Source organism: Piliocolobus tephrosceles, chromosome 2, assembly GCF_002776525.5.
Source record: "Piliocolobus tephrosceles isolate RC106 chromosome 2, ASM277652v3, whole genome shotgun sequence".
Lineage (NCBI taxonomy): Eukaryota > Metazoa > Chordata > Mammalia > Primates > Cercopithecidae > Piliocolobus > Piliocolobus tephrosceles.
The window spans coordinates 110,338,508-110,356,331 of NC_045435.1; the positions used below are offsets into that span (position 1 = coordinate 110,338,508).

Here is a 17,824-nt window from a genome sequence, read left to right on the forward strand (position 1 = left end):
AAAAAAAAAAAAAAAAAGAATCTGAACAAAGAGATCTTGCTGGATTCCCTCCTCAATTACCATTAGATTATACCCTGCTTGTCCAATCACATTTCTACATGGCTGTGTATTCTTCATTGAACCTAAGCATAAAAATACACAGTTTTTCTGGAATGTTTGGGTCTTCGTTTTCGAAGACTTCTTTGTCACTGAAAACTTTGATTGAATGAATATGTTATACATTTCTCTTGTTAATCTGCCTTTTGTTATAGGGGTATCAGCTGTGGACCTTGAAATGGGCAAGTAACAGGTGTTACATCTTTTCACCCCATAATGGTAGAGTGTTGTTGTGTAAAGTATAGCCTTGGAAGCTTCAGTGTGGGTTCAAAACCTGCTTCTGTTAATTATGATCTGCATTAGTCTACTAGGGATACTATAATAAAACAGTATACCCTGGGTGGCTTTAACAACAGATATTTATTTCTTAGAGTTGTGGAGGTGGGGAATTTCAAGATCAAGGTGCTGGCCGATTTGGCTCCTGGTGAGGACACTCCTTCTGCCTTCTTGCTGTGTCCTCACATGGCAGACAGACAGAGAGAGCACATAAGAACAAGCATGCTCTTCTTATAAGGCAACTAACACCATCATTTAACCCTAAGTATTTCTTTTCCTGTGATGGTTAATTTTGTGTGTCAATTTGATTGGGCAATGAGGTGCCCAGATAGCTGATTAAATATTATTTATGGCCATGTTTGTGAGGGTGTTATTTATTTATTTAAATTTTACTGTAAGTTCCAGAATAAATGTGCAGAACATGCAGGTTTGTTACATAGGTATATGTGTGTCATGGTGGTTTGCCACACCTATTGACCTGTCCTCTAAAATCTCCTCCTTCATTGCCCATCCCACAGTAGGCCCTGGTCTGTATTGTTCTCCACCTTGTGTCCATGTGTTCTTATTGTTCACTCCTACTTATGAGTGAGAACATGTGGTGTTTGGTTTTCTTTTCCTGTGTTAGTTTGCTGAGGATAATGGCTTCCAGCTTCATTCACATCCCTACAGAGGACACAATCTCATTCCTTTTTATGGCTGTGTAGTATTCCATAGTGTATATGTACCACAATTTTTTTTTATTATACTTTAAGTTCTGGGATACATGTGCAGAACCTACAGGTTTGTTACATAGGTATACATGTGCCATGGCAGTTTGCTGCACCCATCAACCTGTCATCTACATTAGCTATTTCTCCTAATGCTGTCCCTCCTCTTGCCCCCAACCTCCCAACAGGCCCTGGTGTGTGATGTTTCCCTCCCCGCACCCATATGTTTTCATTGTTCAACTCCCACTTATGAGTGAGAATGTGGGGTGTTTGGTTTTCTGTTCCTGTGTTAGTTTGTTGAGAATGATGGTTTCCAGCTTCATCCATGTCTCTGCAAAGGACATGAATGCATTCTTTCTTATGGCTGCATAATATTCCATGGTATATGTGCCACATTTTCTTTATCCAGTCTATCGTTGATGGGCATTTGGGTTGGTTCCAAGTCTTTGCCATTGTGAATAGTGATGCAACAAACATACATGTCCATATGTCTTTATAGTAGAATGATTTATAATTCTTTGGGTTATACACAGTAATGAGATTGCCGGGTCAAATAGTGTTTCTGGTTCTAGATCCTTAAGGAATCACCACACTGTCTTCCACAATGGTTGAACTAGTTTACACTCCTACCAACAGTGTAAAACTGTTCCTATTTCTCTACATCCTCTCCAGCATCTGTTGTTTCCTGACTTTTTAATGATCGCCATTCTAACTGGTGTGAGATGGTATCTCATTGTGGTTTTGATTTGCATTTCTCTGATGACCAGTAATGATAAGCTTTTCTTCATATGTTTAATGTCTTATTTTGTCATAAATGTCTTATTTTGAGAAGTATCTGTTCAAATCTTTCACCCACTTTCTGATGGGGTTGCTTGTTTTTTTTCTTGTAAATTTGTTTAAGTTTCTTGTAGATTCTGGATATTACCCCTTTGTCAGATGGACAGATTGCAAAAATTTTCTCCCATTCTCTAGGTTGCCTGTTCTGTTCACTCTGATAATAGTTTCTTTCACTGTGCAGAAGCTCTTCAGTTTAATTAGATCCCAGTTGTCAATTTTGGCTTTTGTTGCCATTGCTTTTGGTGTTTTAGTTATGAAGTATTTGCCCATGCCTATGTCCTGAATGATATTGCCTAGGTTTTCTTCTAGGGTTTTTATGGTTTTAGGGCTTACATTTAAGTCTTTATCCATCTTGAGTTAATTTTCGTATGGGCTGTAAGGAAGGGATCCAACTTCAGTTTCCTGCATATGGCTAGCCAGTTTTCCCAACACCGTTTGTTAAATAGGGAATCCTTTCCCCATTGCTTGTTTTTGTCAGGTTTGTCAAAGATCACATGATTGTAGATGTGTGGCATTTTTTCTGAAGCCTCTGTTGTGTTCCACTGATCTATATATCTGTTTTAGTACAGTATTTTGGTTACTGTAGCCTTATAGTATAGTTTGAAGTCAGGTAGCGTGATGCCTTCAGCCTTTTTTTGTTTCTTTTTTTTTGCTTAGGATTGTCTTGGCTATACAGGCTCTTTTTTGGTTCCATATGAAATTTAAAGTAATTTTTTCCAATTCAATGAAGAAAGTCAATGGTAGCTTGATCTGTAAATTACTTTGGGCAGTATGGCCAGTTTCACAATATTGATTTTTCCTATTCATGGGCATGGAATGTTTTTCCATTTGTTTGTGTCCTCTCTTATATCTTTGAGCAGTGGTTTGTAGTTCTCCTTGAAGAGGTCCTTCATATCCCTCATAAGTTGGATTCCTAGGTATTTTATTCTCTTTGTAGCAATTGTGAATGGGAGTTCATTCCTGATTTGGCTCTCTGTCTATTATTGGTGTATAGGAATGTTTGTGATTTTTGCACATCGATTTTGTATCCAGAGACTTTGCTGAAGTTGTTTACCAGTTTAAGTAGATTTCGGGCTTAGACTATGGGGTTTTCTAAATATACAATCATGTCGTCTGCAAACACAGACAATTTGACTTCCTTTCTTCCTATTTGAATACACTTTATTTGTTTCTCTTACCTGATTACCCTGGCAAGAACTTCCAATACTATACTTAATGGGAGTGGTGAGAGAGGGCATCCTTGTCTTGTGCCAATTTTCAAAGGGAATGCTTCCAGCTTTCTCCCATTCAGTACCATATTGGCTATGGGTTTGTCATAAATAGCTCTTATTATTTTGAGATATGTTCCATCAATACCTATTTATTGAGTGTTTTTAGCATGAAGGGATGCTGAATTTTATTGAAGGCCTTTTCTTCATCTATTGAGATAATCATGTGGTTTTTGTCATTAGTTCTGTTTATGTGATGGATTATGTTTATTGATTTGCATATGTTGAAGCAGCCTTGCATCCCAAGGGTGAAGTCAACTTGATCATGGTGGATAAGCTTTTTAATGTGTACCATATTTTCTTTATCCAGTCTATCATTGATGGACGTTTGGGTCCATGACTTTGCTATTGTAAACAGTGCTTCAATAAACATACGTGTGCATGTGTATTTATAGTAGAATGATTTATATTCCTTTTGATATATACCCAGTAATGGGATTGCTGAGTCAAATGGTATTTCTGGTCTAGATCCTTGAGGACTCACCTATACTGTCTTCCACAATGTTTGAACTAATTTACACTACCAACAATAGTGTAAAATTGCTTCCATTTCTTCACAGTCTCATCAGTATCTACTGTTCCTTGACTATTTAATAATGACCATTCTGACTGGTGTCAGATGGTCTCATTGTGGTTTTGATTTGTATTTCTCTAATGATCAGTAATGTTGAGCTTCTTTTCATGTTTTTTTGGCCACAAAAATATCTTCTTTTGAGAAGTGTCTGTTCATATTTTTGCCCACTTTTTGATGGGGTTGTTTGCTTTTTTCTTATAAATTTGTGTCAGTTCCTTATAAATTCTGGATATTAGCCCTTTGTCAGATGGATAGATTGCAAAAATTTTCTCCCGTTCTGTTGGTTGCCTGTTAACTATGATGATAGTTTCTTTTGCTATGCAGAAGCTCTTTAATTAGATCCCATTTATCAATTTTGACTTTTGTTGAATTGGTTTTATGGCATTATTGTCATGAAGTCTTTGCCCATGCCTGTGTCCTGAATGGTATTGTCTGGTTTTTCTTCTACGATTTTTATGGTTTTCGGTTTTACATTTAAATCTTTAATCCATCTTGAGATAATTCATGTATAAGGTGTAAAGAAGGGGTCCAGTTTCAGTTTTCTGCATATGACTAGCCAGTTTTACCAGCACCATTTACTGAATAGGAGATCCTTTCCCTATTGATTGTTTTTGTCAGGTTTGTCAAAGATCTGATGGTTCTAGATGTGTGGTGTTATTTCTGAGGGCTCTCGTCTGTTCTATTGGGCTCCATGTCTGTTTTGGCACCAGTAGCATGCTGTTTTGCTTACTGTAGCTTTGTAGTATAGTTTGAAGTCAGGTAGTGTGATGCCTCCAGCTTTGTTCTTTTTGCTTAGGATTGTCTTGGCTATACAGGGTTTTCTTTGATTCCATATGAAATTTAAATTTTTTTTTGTAATTCTGTGAAGAATTTCAATGGTAATTTGATGGACATAGCATGGAGTCTATAAATTACTTTGGGTTGTATGGCCATTTTCACAATATTGATTCTTCCTATCCATGAGGATGGAATGTTTTTCCATTTGTTTGTGTCTTATTTCTTTGAGCAGTGGTTTGGAGTTCTCCTTGAAGAGGTCCTTCACATTCCTTGTTAGCTGTATTCCTAAGTATTTTGTTCTCTTTGTAGCAATTGTGAATGGGAGTTCATTCATGATTTTGCTCTCTGTTTGTCTATTGTTGGTGTATAGGAATGCTTGTGATTTTTGCACATTGATTTTGTATCTGGTGACTTTGCTGAAGTTGCTTATCAGTTTAAAGAGTTTTGGGTCTGAGATGATGGGATTTTCTAAATATAAAAATCATGTTTTCTGTAAACAGGAAATTTGACTTCCTCTCTTTCTATTTGAATACACTTTATTTCTTTCTCTTGCCTGATTGCCCTGGCCACAACTTCCAGTACTATGTTGAAGAGGAATGGTGAGAGAGTGTATCCTTGTCTTGTGCCAGTTTTCAAAGGGAATGCTTCCAGATTTTGCCCATTCAGTATGACATTGGCTGTGGGTTTTTCATATATAGCTCTTTTTATTTTGTGATATGTCGCACCAATACCTAGTTCATGGAGAGTTTTTAACATGAAGGGATGTTGAATTTTATCAAAGGTCTTTTCTGTGCCTATTGAGATAATCATGTGGTTTTTGTCATTAGATCTGTTTTTGTGATGGACTACGTTTATTGATTTGTGTATGTTGAACCAGCCCTGCATTTCACGGATGAAGCTGACTTGATCGTGGTGGATAAGTTTTTTGATGTGCTGCTGGATTCAGTTTGCCAGTATTTTATTGACGATTTTCGCATCGAGGTTCTTCAGGGATATTGGCCTGAAATTTTCGTTTCTTTTTGTGTTCTTCCCTGGTTTTGGTGTCAGGATGATGCTGGCTTCATAAAATGAGTTAGGGAGGAGTCCCTTCTTTTCAATTGTTTGGAGTAGTTTCAGAAGGTATGGTACCAGCTCCTCTTTGTACCTCTGGGAGAATTTGGCTATGAATCCATCTGGCCCTGTGCTTTTTTTTGGTTGGTAGGCTATTAATTACAGCTTCAATCTCAGAGCTAGCTATTGATCTATTCAGGGATTTGATTTCTTCCTGGTTTAGTCTTGGGATGGTATATGTGTCCAGGAATGTATTAATTTCTTCTAGATTTTCTAGTTTATTTGTGTAGGGGTATTTATAGTATTCTCTGATAGTAGTTTGTATTTCTCTGGGGTCAGTGGTGATATCCCTTTATCATTTTTTATTGTGTCTATTTGATTCTTCTCTGTTTTCTTCTTTATTAGTCTAGCTAGTGGTCTATTAATTTTTTCAAAAAACCAGTTCCTGGATTCATTTATTTTTTTGGAGGGTTTTTCGTGTCTTTATCTCCTATTTTGCTCTGATCTTTGTTATTTCTTGTCTTTTGCTAGCTTTTGGATTAACTTGCTCTTGGCTCTCTAGCTCTTTTAATTGTGATGTTAGGGTGTCTATTGGAGATATTTCTAGCTTTCTGATGTGGCTATTCAGTGTTATAAATTTTCCTGTTAACACTGCTTTAGCTGTGTCCCAGGGATTCTGGTATGTTGTCTCTTTGTTCTCATTGATTTCAAAGAACTTCTTGATTTCTGCCTTAATTTCTTCATGTACCCAGGAGTCATTTAGGAGCAGGTTGTTCAATTTCCATGTAATTGTGTGTTTTTGAGTGAATTTCTTAATTCTGAGTTCTAATTTTACTGCAGTGTGGTCTGAGAGACTGTTTGTTATGATTTCAGTTATTTTGCATTTGCTGAGGAGTGTTTTACTTCCAATTATGTGGTCAATTTTAGAATAAGTGCCATGTGGCACCGAGAAGAATGTATATTCTGTTTATTTGGGGTGGAGAGTTCTGTAGATGTCTATTAAGTTGTCAGGGTATTTTTGGAAAAAAATTAGCACTTGAATTGGTGGACTGAGTAAGACAGATCTTCCCTACTCCATTGTGCACCTGAATAGAACAAAAACACAGAGGAAGTTTGGATTCATTCTCATTCTGCCTAACTGCTTGAACTGGGACATTGATCTTCTCCTCTCCTCAGCATTTAGATGTGGACTGGAATCTACACCATCAGTTTTTCAGCTCTCAGGCATTCGAGTTACACCAGCAGCCTTCCTGGGCCTCCAGCTTGCAAGTAGGAGACTGTGGGACTACTCAGCCTCCATAATTGCATGAACCAATAAGAATGACTATATAATTTATAATAAATCTCTATCTCTTTCTAGTTCTCTTTCTTTCTCCCTTTCTCATATTCCCCATTGTCTATGTAGGTAAATACATATATATATTTCCTGTTGGTTCAGTTCTGTTATTCTGGAGAACACTGACTAATACACTTCTCAAAGGCCCTGTCTTCAAATACCATCACACTGGGGGTTAGGGCTTCAACATTTGCATTTTTGCAGAACATAATTCAGCACACAGCATGATCTGTATGCAATTTTCAGTCATTCTGCTTCATTATGCTCCATTTTCCTCATGTATAAAAGGAGGAAAATAATAGAAATTACCTCATAAAATTGTTATATTAAGTGAGTCAATAGTCCTAAAGTTTTTTTTAAAAAGAATCCAGATACATAGCGAGTGTTATTTGAGAATTTGGTAAATAATAAAAATAAAGTGCATGCCAGACAGGTGAAAGATCATGGACGAAAATTCTGAGGAGAAAATGGCGTAAAAATTTATGAGCACAAAAAGAAACCTTGTGTGAAGAGAACAGTGTGTACAGGTGGAGTGAAGCTCAAGATGAAATGGAAGAGGTGGCCAGGTGCTGGACAAGGCCAGACTTTGAAGGTCCTAGATTTTTTATAACTGCAATGGGAAGCCTTTTTATTTTAAACAAATAATTCAAATACTTGATTCATATTTTTAAAAATTAATGTGGATATTCTTTGGAGAATATAAAGGAGAAGGAAAGGAAATACAGATACCAATTATGAGGCTGTTACTCTTGTCCAAGCAAGGATAGTTATGTGACTGGAACAGAGTAGTAATGACAATCTCAAGAAAACTTAATAGTTATGTTTGAGTTATATTTTGGAGGTAAAATTAATAATTTATTAATCGATTGGATGGAGGAAGACAGAGCGGTAGAAATCAAGAATGATATCTGGATTTCTGACTTAAGCTATTGGCTATAAAAAACTGTCAAATACTTTGTTGAAGAACATTGGGAAATGAATGGATTTGTTGGGAGGTGAGGTGGAAATCAAGACCACTTTTAAACCTGTCAAACTTGAGATGCCCATGAGCTATCTAGCTGAAATGCCAAATAGTTAATTGGCTATATTATCTATTTTGTAGTTTGGAGGAGAGGTCTGAGCTAAAGATAATTTGGGGGCAATTAACTCTATTTGGACAGCATTTAAAGGTAAAGAATAAACAAGATCATCTAGAAAGGGTACAACAGAAAAATTTTGACAGGGAAAGAGTTGGGGAAGGAATAAAAAATGGACTTAAAAAGTTTTTTTCTATTTTTTATTATAAAAAATTTCAAACATACGTAAGTTTGAGAAAGGTTACATGGTACAATGAACAGCTGTATACTCACCACCTAGATTCACCATTTGTTAACATTTTGTCATATTTTGTCTTCTATCTACCTATCTGAATCTGTATCTGCATTTATAGATGTATCAGTCTGCACATATATTTATAGACGTATCTATCTACACATATTTCTCCAAACTATTTCAAAGTAAGTTGCAGATATTATAAAACTTTACTCCTAAATACTTTAGCATGTCCTAAAACTAAAGACATATTATACATAAGCAGCATGCCATGTCTAAGAAAACTGACAATAATTCACAAACAATATCATACCTAGTTTGTACACAAATTTACGAAATGTTCCCCCAAATGTCTTTTATACATTTATGATTGCCAGCTTTTGAAAGTCGGGTGGATAAGCAAGAGCTATGAATGCAGGTGAAGAGGTAAGAGTCTCCATAGCAGGTCAGGCAGGAAAGGCCGGTTTCAGGAAAGCCAAAATGGATTGCAAGGATGCTAAATCTGTAAACACTAATGGCCTTCTGTAGTTAGCTCTTTGTCTTAGAAAATTTGGGTCTAGGGCTATTTGAAAGAGGTTGAACGACCTGCCATATTTATATGCCTTCGACTGATGATTTATGATAACTAGGAATACTCATATCCCAATTGATTTGGCAAAGAATCAAAGATGAGAGGAGCTAAAATCTAACGTTATTTAGTGAAGAGCTGTAAACTGACCTTTGCTTATTGGCTTGCCCTTTATTATTTCTTTCAGTCGGCATATAATGCTTGCCTTCTGGCAACTGACCCAGTTTCAGAGATTCCTCTCCTCTTTACATTTTTCACTCCCTGACTGTTCCATTACATATGCAATTAATTTAATGTTATTTATAATCCCAGTTCTTTACTCCTCTAACCAATAAGAATGACTATATAATTTATCTCTCAAACCAGGAAACTTCTTAAAATAAAAATAACTAGAGAGATAAACCAAGCTGTTCCAGGCAAACCAGTTTGATGGTCACTCTATCTATGGATAAATTGTCTTCTCCACTTCTTTTTCTCTCCTCTCTCACTGCCTCCTTTATAACTCAGACCCCTTAATATATAAATAATAAAAGCATCCAAGGATACCCTTTATGAAAAAGCAGTCTCTCCACAGATGTTTCAAGAGGTCATAGAATAAAATGCATATTACCACAACCTTTAAAAATTTCAATTACTTTTCAGTGATTTCTTGCCATACTTTACTTTTTCTAATAATAGTGATTTCCAAGGTTTTCCTCCTTCACAAACTTCTATTTGTTACATCATTTATAGATTTCTGCATAATTATTTTCTTTATATTAATTTGCTCAGTAGAGACTAAGCCTCTGAATAAAAATATGCAAATTAATAGATATTTTAAATATTCTACATAACTGTTATCTTGTTTCACATCATCAATAGATTATATTCTTGCAATAAAATACATTATATTTTTTTTAGTTAAAAAGGAAGTTAATTTAGTGGACACATAACTGTCAAACATATTTGAAAAAACCTCTTACATAGTAAGCAACCAATAGCTAAATTAATAAACAAAAAATTAATAGTGTTTTAGTTTGTTGTTACATTGGTTGAATAGCAGGCTCTCAACTCTCCTCTTTCCTTTTTTTTTTGAGATGGAGTCCCGCTCTGTTGCCCAGGCTGGAGTGCAGTGGCGTGGTCTCAGCTCACTGCAACCTCTGCCTCCCGGGTTCAAGCGATTCTTCTGCCTCAGTCTCCCAAGTAGCTGGGATTACATGCGCCTGCTACCACACCCAGCTAATTTTTGTATTTTTAGTAGAGACCGGTTTCACAATGTTGGCCAGGATGATCTCAAACTCCTGACCACGTGATCTGCCCACCTCTGCCTCACAAAGAGCTGGGATTATAGGCATGAGCCACCATGCCCAGCCCACTCTCCCCTTCTCTCGTAAGTATCCAAAGGAAAAGTTGAACACAAAAGAGATTTATTGTTTCCATCATCCTTTCTGCCATGATTACTCTTTTTTTTTTTTTTTTTGGGAGATGGAGTCTTGCTCTGTTGCCGAGGCTGGAGTGCAGTGACACGATCTTGGTTCATTGCAACCTCCACTTCCTGGTTCAAGCGATTCTCCTGCCTCAGCCTCCTGAGTAGCTGGGACTACAGGCGCCCACCACCACACCCGGCTAATTTTTGTATTTTTAGTAGAGATGGGGTTTCACCACGTTGGCCAGGATGGTCTCGAACTCCTGATCTCATGATCCAACTGCCTTGGTCTCCCAAAGTGCTGGGATTACAGGCATGAGCCACCACGCCCAGCCCTATTGCTCTTTTAATTTGAATAAATATAAGGTACAGCAAGTATGCAAAATGTCAGGTATGGAAAAATGTCAAAAACTGGGTTTAGGGATTTTCCCTAAAAGTGAGATTACAAATGGATCAAATGGTTTTCTATACTTATTGAAAAATAATTCTAAAGGTTTTGGAAGTTGTCTATTGGCACACATTATTGATTCCCATTATATTCTGTGTTCTTTCCTTATTGTAGGGACTGGTAAACGAAATGCTACATATCTCAGGCTTTCTTGCTGTTAGGGGTCTGAATGTGAATTAGATTCTACCAATAAAATATACTCATTAGAAGACAGAAATGAGGCTGAGGCTATCTTCTTGCTGCTGTGGTGGCCTGCAGCAAAGCAGCAAGTCAGACAGATGAGGGAACTGCCAGTTGGTGAGCAGTCAGAATACATACAATATTTATTGATTAAGTCCTTTGTCATATATGGGTGCAGTTAGTGGTGCTCTAAAAACAATTCCAATAGTGACATTAAAGATTACTGATCACAGATTACCATAGCAGATACATTAGGTTGGCGGAAAAGTAATCATGGTTTTTGCCATTGAAAGTAATTTGTAAAAATCATTAATATCAGCAAAGCGTAACAAAGTGAAGCACAATAGAACAAGGCATACCTCTGTGTGTGTGTGTGTGTGCTTCTTATTTCTTACTCTTTAGGAGGATTGTAGAAGTGAATAATTACAGCAACATTATATGAGAGTTGAGGCAATTTTACTTCAGTGGGAGAGAAGAGGAAGAGACACAAGTGGGGTACTACAGGGAAGTGAGCTGATAATTGACATTCTGTGTAGGACCCATCAAAACTTTAGCATCCTGAGACATTGAAAATAGGAGGTATCTCTTCTGTCTCTTGCTATCTATCTACATAATAATAGATAAATTGATGCATAGATACCCCCAATTTTTGCCTTTCTCCCTCTATCTTGACTGCTCTGATGCTTTCAACAATATATCAAACATCAAATTCTTAACCTTTCTTTGTTTTGGGCCTCTGCTTTGCCAGTGCCCTGAGCAGGTGCATCATGTTGAGAATCCTCAGTGCCTTGATTAAGGGTATAAAACAACTTGTGTGGCTTGCATGAGGAAAGAATAATGATGCATTAAGGAGAAATTCTTACCAGGTTCACATTTTGCCTGTGTCTAGTCTTTGCTACGGAGAGTGAGTGAATAAGGAAGAAGAGGGGTTATTTTGAGACATCACAAATCAGCTCTATCAAATCTCTGCTTGCATCAGTTACTTCTGGAGCAGTAGTCTGGCTGTCTCTTCCTTGTTAGTTAATTGTATGCATCAGTTTCTAACTTGTGCTCTAATGAGTTCTCTATCTTCTTGCCAGGCTCTGACAAAGCTCACCCCATGCACTCAGCAATGTGCTGATACCTGTCTCTTCAAATAGGGTTATTGAGTAAAGAGAGAAATGGATAAATGAAGAAATGGAGATGCATACATCCCAACACCCTGAAATTCCTCCTCCACCACCTTCATATACCTGAGATAAAATACAGCGGAGTATATCCTGAGCTGGGCTTGAAGATGTGTGTGTTCTATTGTGAAAAACGTTCTTGTTAGAATTTTCGTTGCCTCATTTCTTTTTGTCTTTAATATTTCTTTCTTTCTTTTTTTTTTTTTTTTTTTTTTTTGCAGATACAGCTCTGGGGGATAGACAGGAATATCTTTAGAAGGCAGAAAGTACCATAATTATGTAGGCATATTTATATTCTTATTGTTTTAAAAGGTGAGAAAGTGTTCTAGTTTCTTGGTATTCCTAATAATAGCAACTCCTTTGGGATAATTGGATGTGATTTTTCTAAGCCTCTCTCTCTCTCTTTTTTTTTTTTTTTTTTTTTGAGGTGTAATGCAACTTCATCACTTTATTCAAATCTTCAAAAGAGTCTTTATTCTACATTTTTAGTATAAAAATTCCACAAGTTAAGTGCACCACAGTGTAGAGAGAGACATACAACGCTGAACTTCCATAACAGTCAATGGTACAGTCAAACATCACATGTACAGAACACACAATTTAGATGAACTGAAATTATAAGATAAAATAAATCCAATTTCAGAAAACAAAAATCAAAACATTAAGGATCCCTGAAATATTCTTAACCCTAATAAGATTTCACTGGACTCAAGTCATTTTGTAGTGAGACATTCACAATATGACCCTATTAACCCAGTCTAGGAATTCTGGGGAGCCGAATGAGTGGCTGCATCAGACACTCTTGACAAAAAATGGTAACCAATTTTTGATATGAAAACTCCTCTTAATTTGGCTCTTAACACATCAATCAAGCTTTTGAAATGCATCCTCCTCCTTGCCCCTCATATTTTAAACCAACTGTTGTTCACAGTACACTTTACACGATATCTTTGTTCAAACATAGCTCAGTTTTTCTGGCACCAAAGCAAATTTGGGTTAGGTTCGTGTATGCAGAGACAACCTATGAGAAGGGCCCATAAGGCACCCTCCACTTTTGCCTGAGGAGATACGAAAGCAGAAGTAATGGGATCTGTGCTTGGGGCACAGAGAGGGTTTCAGAGGATCCTTGTGAAACACTAGTTAAAAGATGACGAGTGGGGAGAAGTGCGAGGAAAGAAGGAAATTAGTCCGACTGGCTTTCTGTCCTGCACCATTGATTCAATGGAGACTGGTGGGAGGAAATGGAAGACTAGGGTTGGAGATGGGATAGGTGGGGCAAGGGATGGAAAGGAAAAGGCAGACAACTAATGCGTTCAATTTATAACAAGTAATATAAATCAAAGACTTAAAGGAGATTAAAGACCAATCAGAATAATTTGGCAACTTTAATTCTTAGCAAGATCAAAGTTCCCTCCAAACCTAATTTGATGTTTTATTACTAAAAGCAAAGACCAGTATGGTACAGTATTACTCCAGAGAAATTATAGGAAAATCCTTAGGGCAGCTTCACCCACATTCATTTTATGAATGGATACCTCCTCTACCTCAAAATGCTTTAGGGAGGTACTGCTACCATTACATGGTTTCTTATTAAATTTGAAAAGTGCCTGAAAGATTGGGCACCAGAAAGACACCCCAACAACATGTGTCTAAACTGCAACTTCAGGTTAATATGACTAAAGCAGTTACATTGTGAGAAGTGCTAAAGGTATGTGATGTCTTTCCCGGCACGAAGGTGGCCTTGGTTCCTCACCAGATGGTGTAGCCACCATCTGAACCACCTATGAAGAAGTTCCCCTTCTGCTGAGTTACGAGGACGTTGGCTCCCTGCATGACTGCAAGCTGAGCAGCATTGGGAGGGCATCCAAGAGGTGGAGGCTGAAAGGAAAGGATATAATAGAATGGGCACAGGGTGGCTAATATAAGCGAAGGGGACATAGGGGAAGCAGAAGCCTGTTAGGATGAGGCAATGTGCTAACCAGCTGCATTTTAAGGAGCTAGTTCCACCATGAATTTGAGTTCTAAAGTAGGTCTATACTTCACATGAACCCAAAGATACAAAGAGAAAAGGGAGCCTACCACTCATTCAAAGGGTTCCAGCTCTAAGAGGAAGCCTATGGCTAGCTTCTGCACATGAACAGGCCAGACCAACAGTCATTTGGAGGGTAGGGAACCACTGCCCTATTCACATCCCCAAAACAGGGACAGGGTGCCAGTCCATGGATGAATCCCACATGCTCCCTACATCGTTTTTAATTTTTTTTTTTTTTTTTTAATTTTTTTGAGACAGAGTCTCGCTCTTGTTGCCCAGGCTGGAGTGCAATGGTGGGATCTGGGTTCACTGCAACCTCCGCCTCCCAGGTTCAAGTGATTCTCCTGTCTTAGCCTCCCAAGTAGCTGGGATTACAGGCGCCTGCCACCATGCCCAGCTCGTTTTTGTAGTTATAGTAGAGTTGGGGTTTCACCATGTTGGCCAGCCTGGTCGCGAACTCCTGACCTCAGGTGAGCCACCGCACCCGGCCCTTACATAGTTTTTGAAGAAACTACTGGATAACTGAAGGCTCACTAATGACACATATTCGCCTCATCTCTAGCATGTAGTTACGGAGTAGTCATTTGGGCTCTACATCCCATGCACTGGGGAATTAAGTAGGAAAAAATGATAACATTGTTAGCATCTATCTAAAAGCTACTTACTAGGGATTATACATTCTACTTTTTTAATCATCCGGGTTCCTAGTAAAAACACCATGCTGATGGCAAATATTGAGTAAATGCTTATGGAATGAATAAGAAGCATTACTAGACGAGTTCAGTGTACCAAAATGAACTGGAAAAGCAGCAAGCAGGACTCGACAGACATGAAAACAAAAGAATCAGGTTAACTCAGTCCCCAGTGAGATGCTATTCACTTGCCACAGTTCTGCCCCCTCAAACACTTTCTGATGAGGTCATACTCACAGGAATGTTGCCAGCAGTAGCCCCAGCTCCAAATCTGGCACCTGCATCATACCCTCCTTCCACCAGCACTGTGGAGCCAGGTGGATAGATGGGACTGACTGGATAATAAGCCATGGGGATTGTGGAACCTAAAAGCCCAACAGCCACAGACTGGGCCATGGGAAGATACAGAGAGGCTCCAGGAAATGCGGCTGACATGGTGGGGACTGTGGCAGCCCCTGGGTGCACAAAACTCCGACGATAGAGCTCTGAGTAGGCAGGTGGAGCATCAGTATAGGGTGGAGCCTGAGGAAGATGCAAGGTCTGAGGGTATACTGGATTCCCAGGAGGCTGCACAGGGTAGGTTGGCTGTGTTGGATATTGACCTTTGCTGTTCATGGTGGCTGCGGGTCCGGTTCGTCTGGGCGTCGCGGAGGGTTTTTTCCTCCCCTTCCTGTTCGGAGCTACTTCCGTGTCACGTGATGTTCCCTCCGCCTAGTGTCACCTGACGCCTGAGTGGCACTGCCGTCTCTCTCTCTCTCTTTTTTTTAAGCTGTATGGATTGACCATTTATTTCTGTGGTTTTCTACTCCATTTTTTTGTTGTAGCTGTTGTAAATGGGATTATTTTCTTGGTTTCTTTTTCAGATTGTTGACTGTTGGTATATATAAATGCTACTGATTTTTGTATGTTTATTTTGTACCCTTATTGCATTTATCAGTTCTAATAGTTAAAATTCAATACCAAAGTAATTCTATTTATCTCAATGTTTCGATCCATAAAATGCTAAAGCATGTCTTATAAAATGTAATTTCACAAAAGTGCTCCGTTCATGGGTCAGAAGATTTAATATTGTTAAAATGATCATACTACCTAAAGCATTCTACAGATACAATGCAATACTTAACAAAATACCAATGTCATTCTTCACAGAAATAGAAAAAAAAACTCCTAAAACTTTTATGGAACCACGAAAAACCTAGAATAGTCAAAGCCATTCTGAGCAAAAAGAACAAAGCTGGTGGCATCATATTACCTTATTTCAAATTATACTACAAAGCAATAGTAACCAAAACAGCATGGTGTTGGCATGAAAACAGACACATAGACCAATGGTAAAGAATAGAGGATCCAGAAATATATCAATGCATTTACAGTCAACTCATATTTGGCAAAGCTGCCAAGAACACAGATTGAGTAAGAGGCAGCCTCTTCAATAAGTGGTGCTGGGGAAATTGGATAACCATATATGGAAAAAACAAAACTCATCCTCTATCTCTCACCATATACAAAAATCAAATAAGATGGACTAAAGATCTAAATCTAAGATTTGAAACTATCCAAATACTAGAAGAAAACACTAGGGAAACTCTCCAAGACATTGGTCTGGGCAAAGATTTATTGAGTAATAGCTCAAAAGCACTGGCAACCAAAGCAAAAATAGACAAAGCACAGCAAAAGAAACAACAAAGTCAAGAGATAACCCACAGAATGGGAGAAAATATTTGCAAAGGTTAATAGCCAGAATACATACATAAGGAGCTCAAACAACTCAAAAAAAAAATCTGATTTAAAAATGGGCAAAAGATCTAAATAGATATATCTCAAAAGAAGACATACAAATTGTCAACAGATGCATGAAAAAAACTCAATGTCATGAATCATCAGAGAAGAAGAAATGCACAACAAAACTACAATGAGATATCATGCCACTACAGTTAAAATAGCTTTTATCCAAAAGACAGGCAATAACAAATGCTGGTGAGCATGTGAAATAAAGGGAACCTTTTTACACTGTTGATGGGAATTTAAATTAGTATGGCCACTACGGAAATCAGTATGGAGATTCCTCAGAAACTACAAATAGAACTACCATATGATCCAGTAATTCCACTGCTGGGTATTTATCCAAAATAAAGGAAATCGTATATGGAAGAGATATCTGTACTCTCATGTTCATTGCAGCACTATTCACAATAGCCAAGATATGGAATCAACTTAAGAGTCCATCAACAGATAAATGGAAAGAGAAAATGTGGTACGTATACACAATGACATATTATTCAGCTGTAAAAAAGAATGAAATCCTGTCATTTGCAACAACATGGATGGAACCAGAGTACATTATGCTAAACAAAAGAAGTCAGGCACAGAGGGATAAATATCACGTTTTCACTCCTATGTGGGAGCTAAAATTAAAAAATTGAACTTATAGAGACAGGGAGTAGAATGATGGTTATCAGAGGCTGGGAATGGGAGCAGGGAGGAAGGGAAAATGTGGTAATGGTTAATGGATATAAAAATACAGTTAGAACAAATAAGATCTAGTATTTGATAGCACATCAGGGTGACTGCAGTCTATAATAATTTATTGCGTATTTTAAAATAGCTAAAAGAGTGGAATTGAAATGTTCCTAACACAAAGAAGTGATATATTCTTGAAGTGATGGATACCCAATTACCCTGATGTAATTATTACACATTGTATTCCTATATCAAAACATTGCTTGTACGTGGGAACTAAAAAACAAACTCATGGAAATCGAGAATAGAATGATAGTTACCAGAGGTTGGGAAGGGTAGTGGGGAGGGTAGGGGGGCTAAAGAGGGGATGATTAATGAGCACAAAAATACAGTGAGCTAGATGGACTAAGATCTAGTGTCCAACAGCACAATAGGGTAGCTATAGTTAACAATAATTTATTGTATATTTCAAAATAACTGAAAGAGTGGAATTGGAGTGTTCCTAACACAAACAAATGATAAATGCTTGAGGTGACAGATACCCTAATCATTTGGATGTAATCATTATACATGGTATGTTTATATCAAAATATCACATGGACCCCATAAATATGTGTAACTATTATGTATCCATAATAAAC

At 37.7% G+C, this 17,824-nt stretch overlaps 1 protein-coding gene across 1 annotated transcript; it reads right to left on the minus strand.

Annotated features, from left to right (window-relative positions):
- Positions 1-12,427: 12,427 nt before the first annotated feature.
- LOC111521416 (DAZ-associated protein 2-like) lies at positions 12,428-15,412 on the minus strand. The gene is made up of 2 exons (XM_023184820.2): positions 14,961-15,412; positions 12,428-13,877 (listed from the first exon to the last, which is right to left on the minus strand). Exons 1-2 carry the CDS (start codon positions 15,336-15,338, stop codon positions 13,749-13,751), a joined length of 507 nt encoding a protein of 168 aa, XP_023040588.1. The 5' UTR covers positions 15,339-15,412; the 3' UTR covers positions 12,428-13,748.
- Between the last annotated feature and the right edge of the window lie 2,412 nt (positions 15,413-17,824).

Excerpts from the sequence above, each read along its gene's own strand:
- LOC111521416 (XM_023184820.2), bottom strand. The coding sequence starts at position 15,338 with ATGAACAGCAAAGGTCAATATCCAACACAGCCAACCTACCCTGTGCAG. Across the intron at positions 13,878-14,960 it reads CTACTGCTGGCAACATTCCT|CCTCCACCTCTTGGATGCCC; the intron begins GTGAGTATGACC and ends CTTTCCTTTCAG.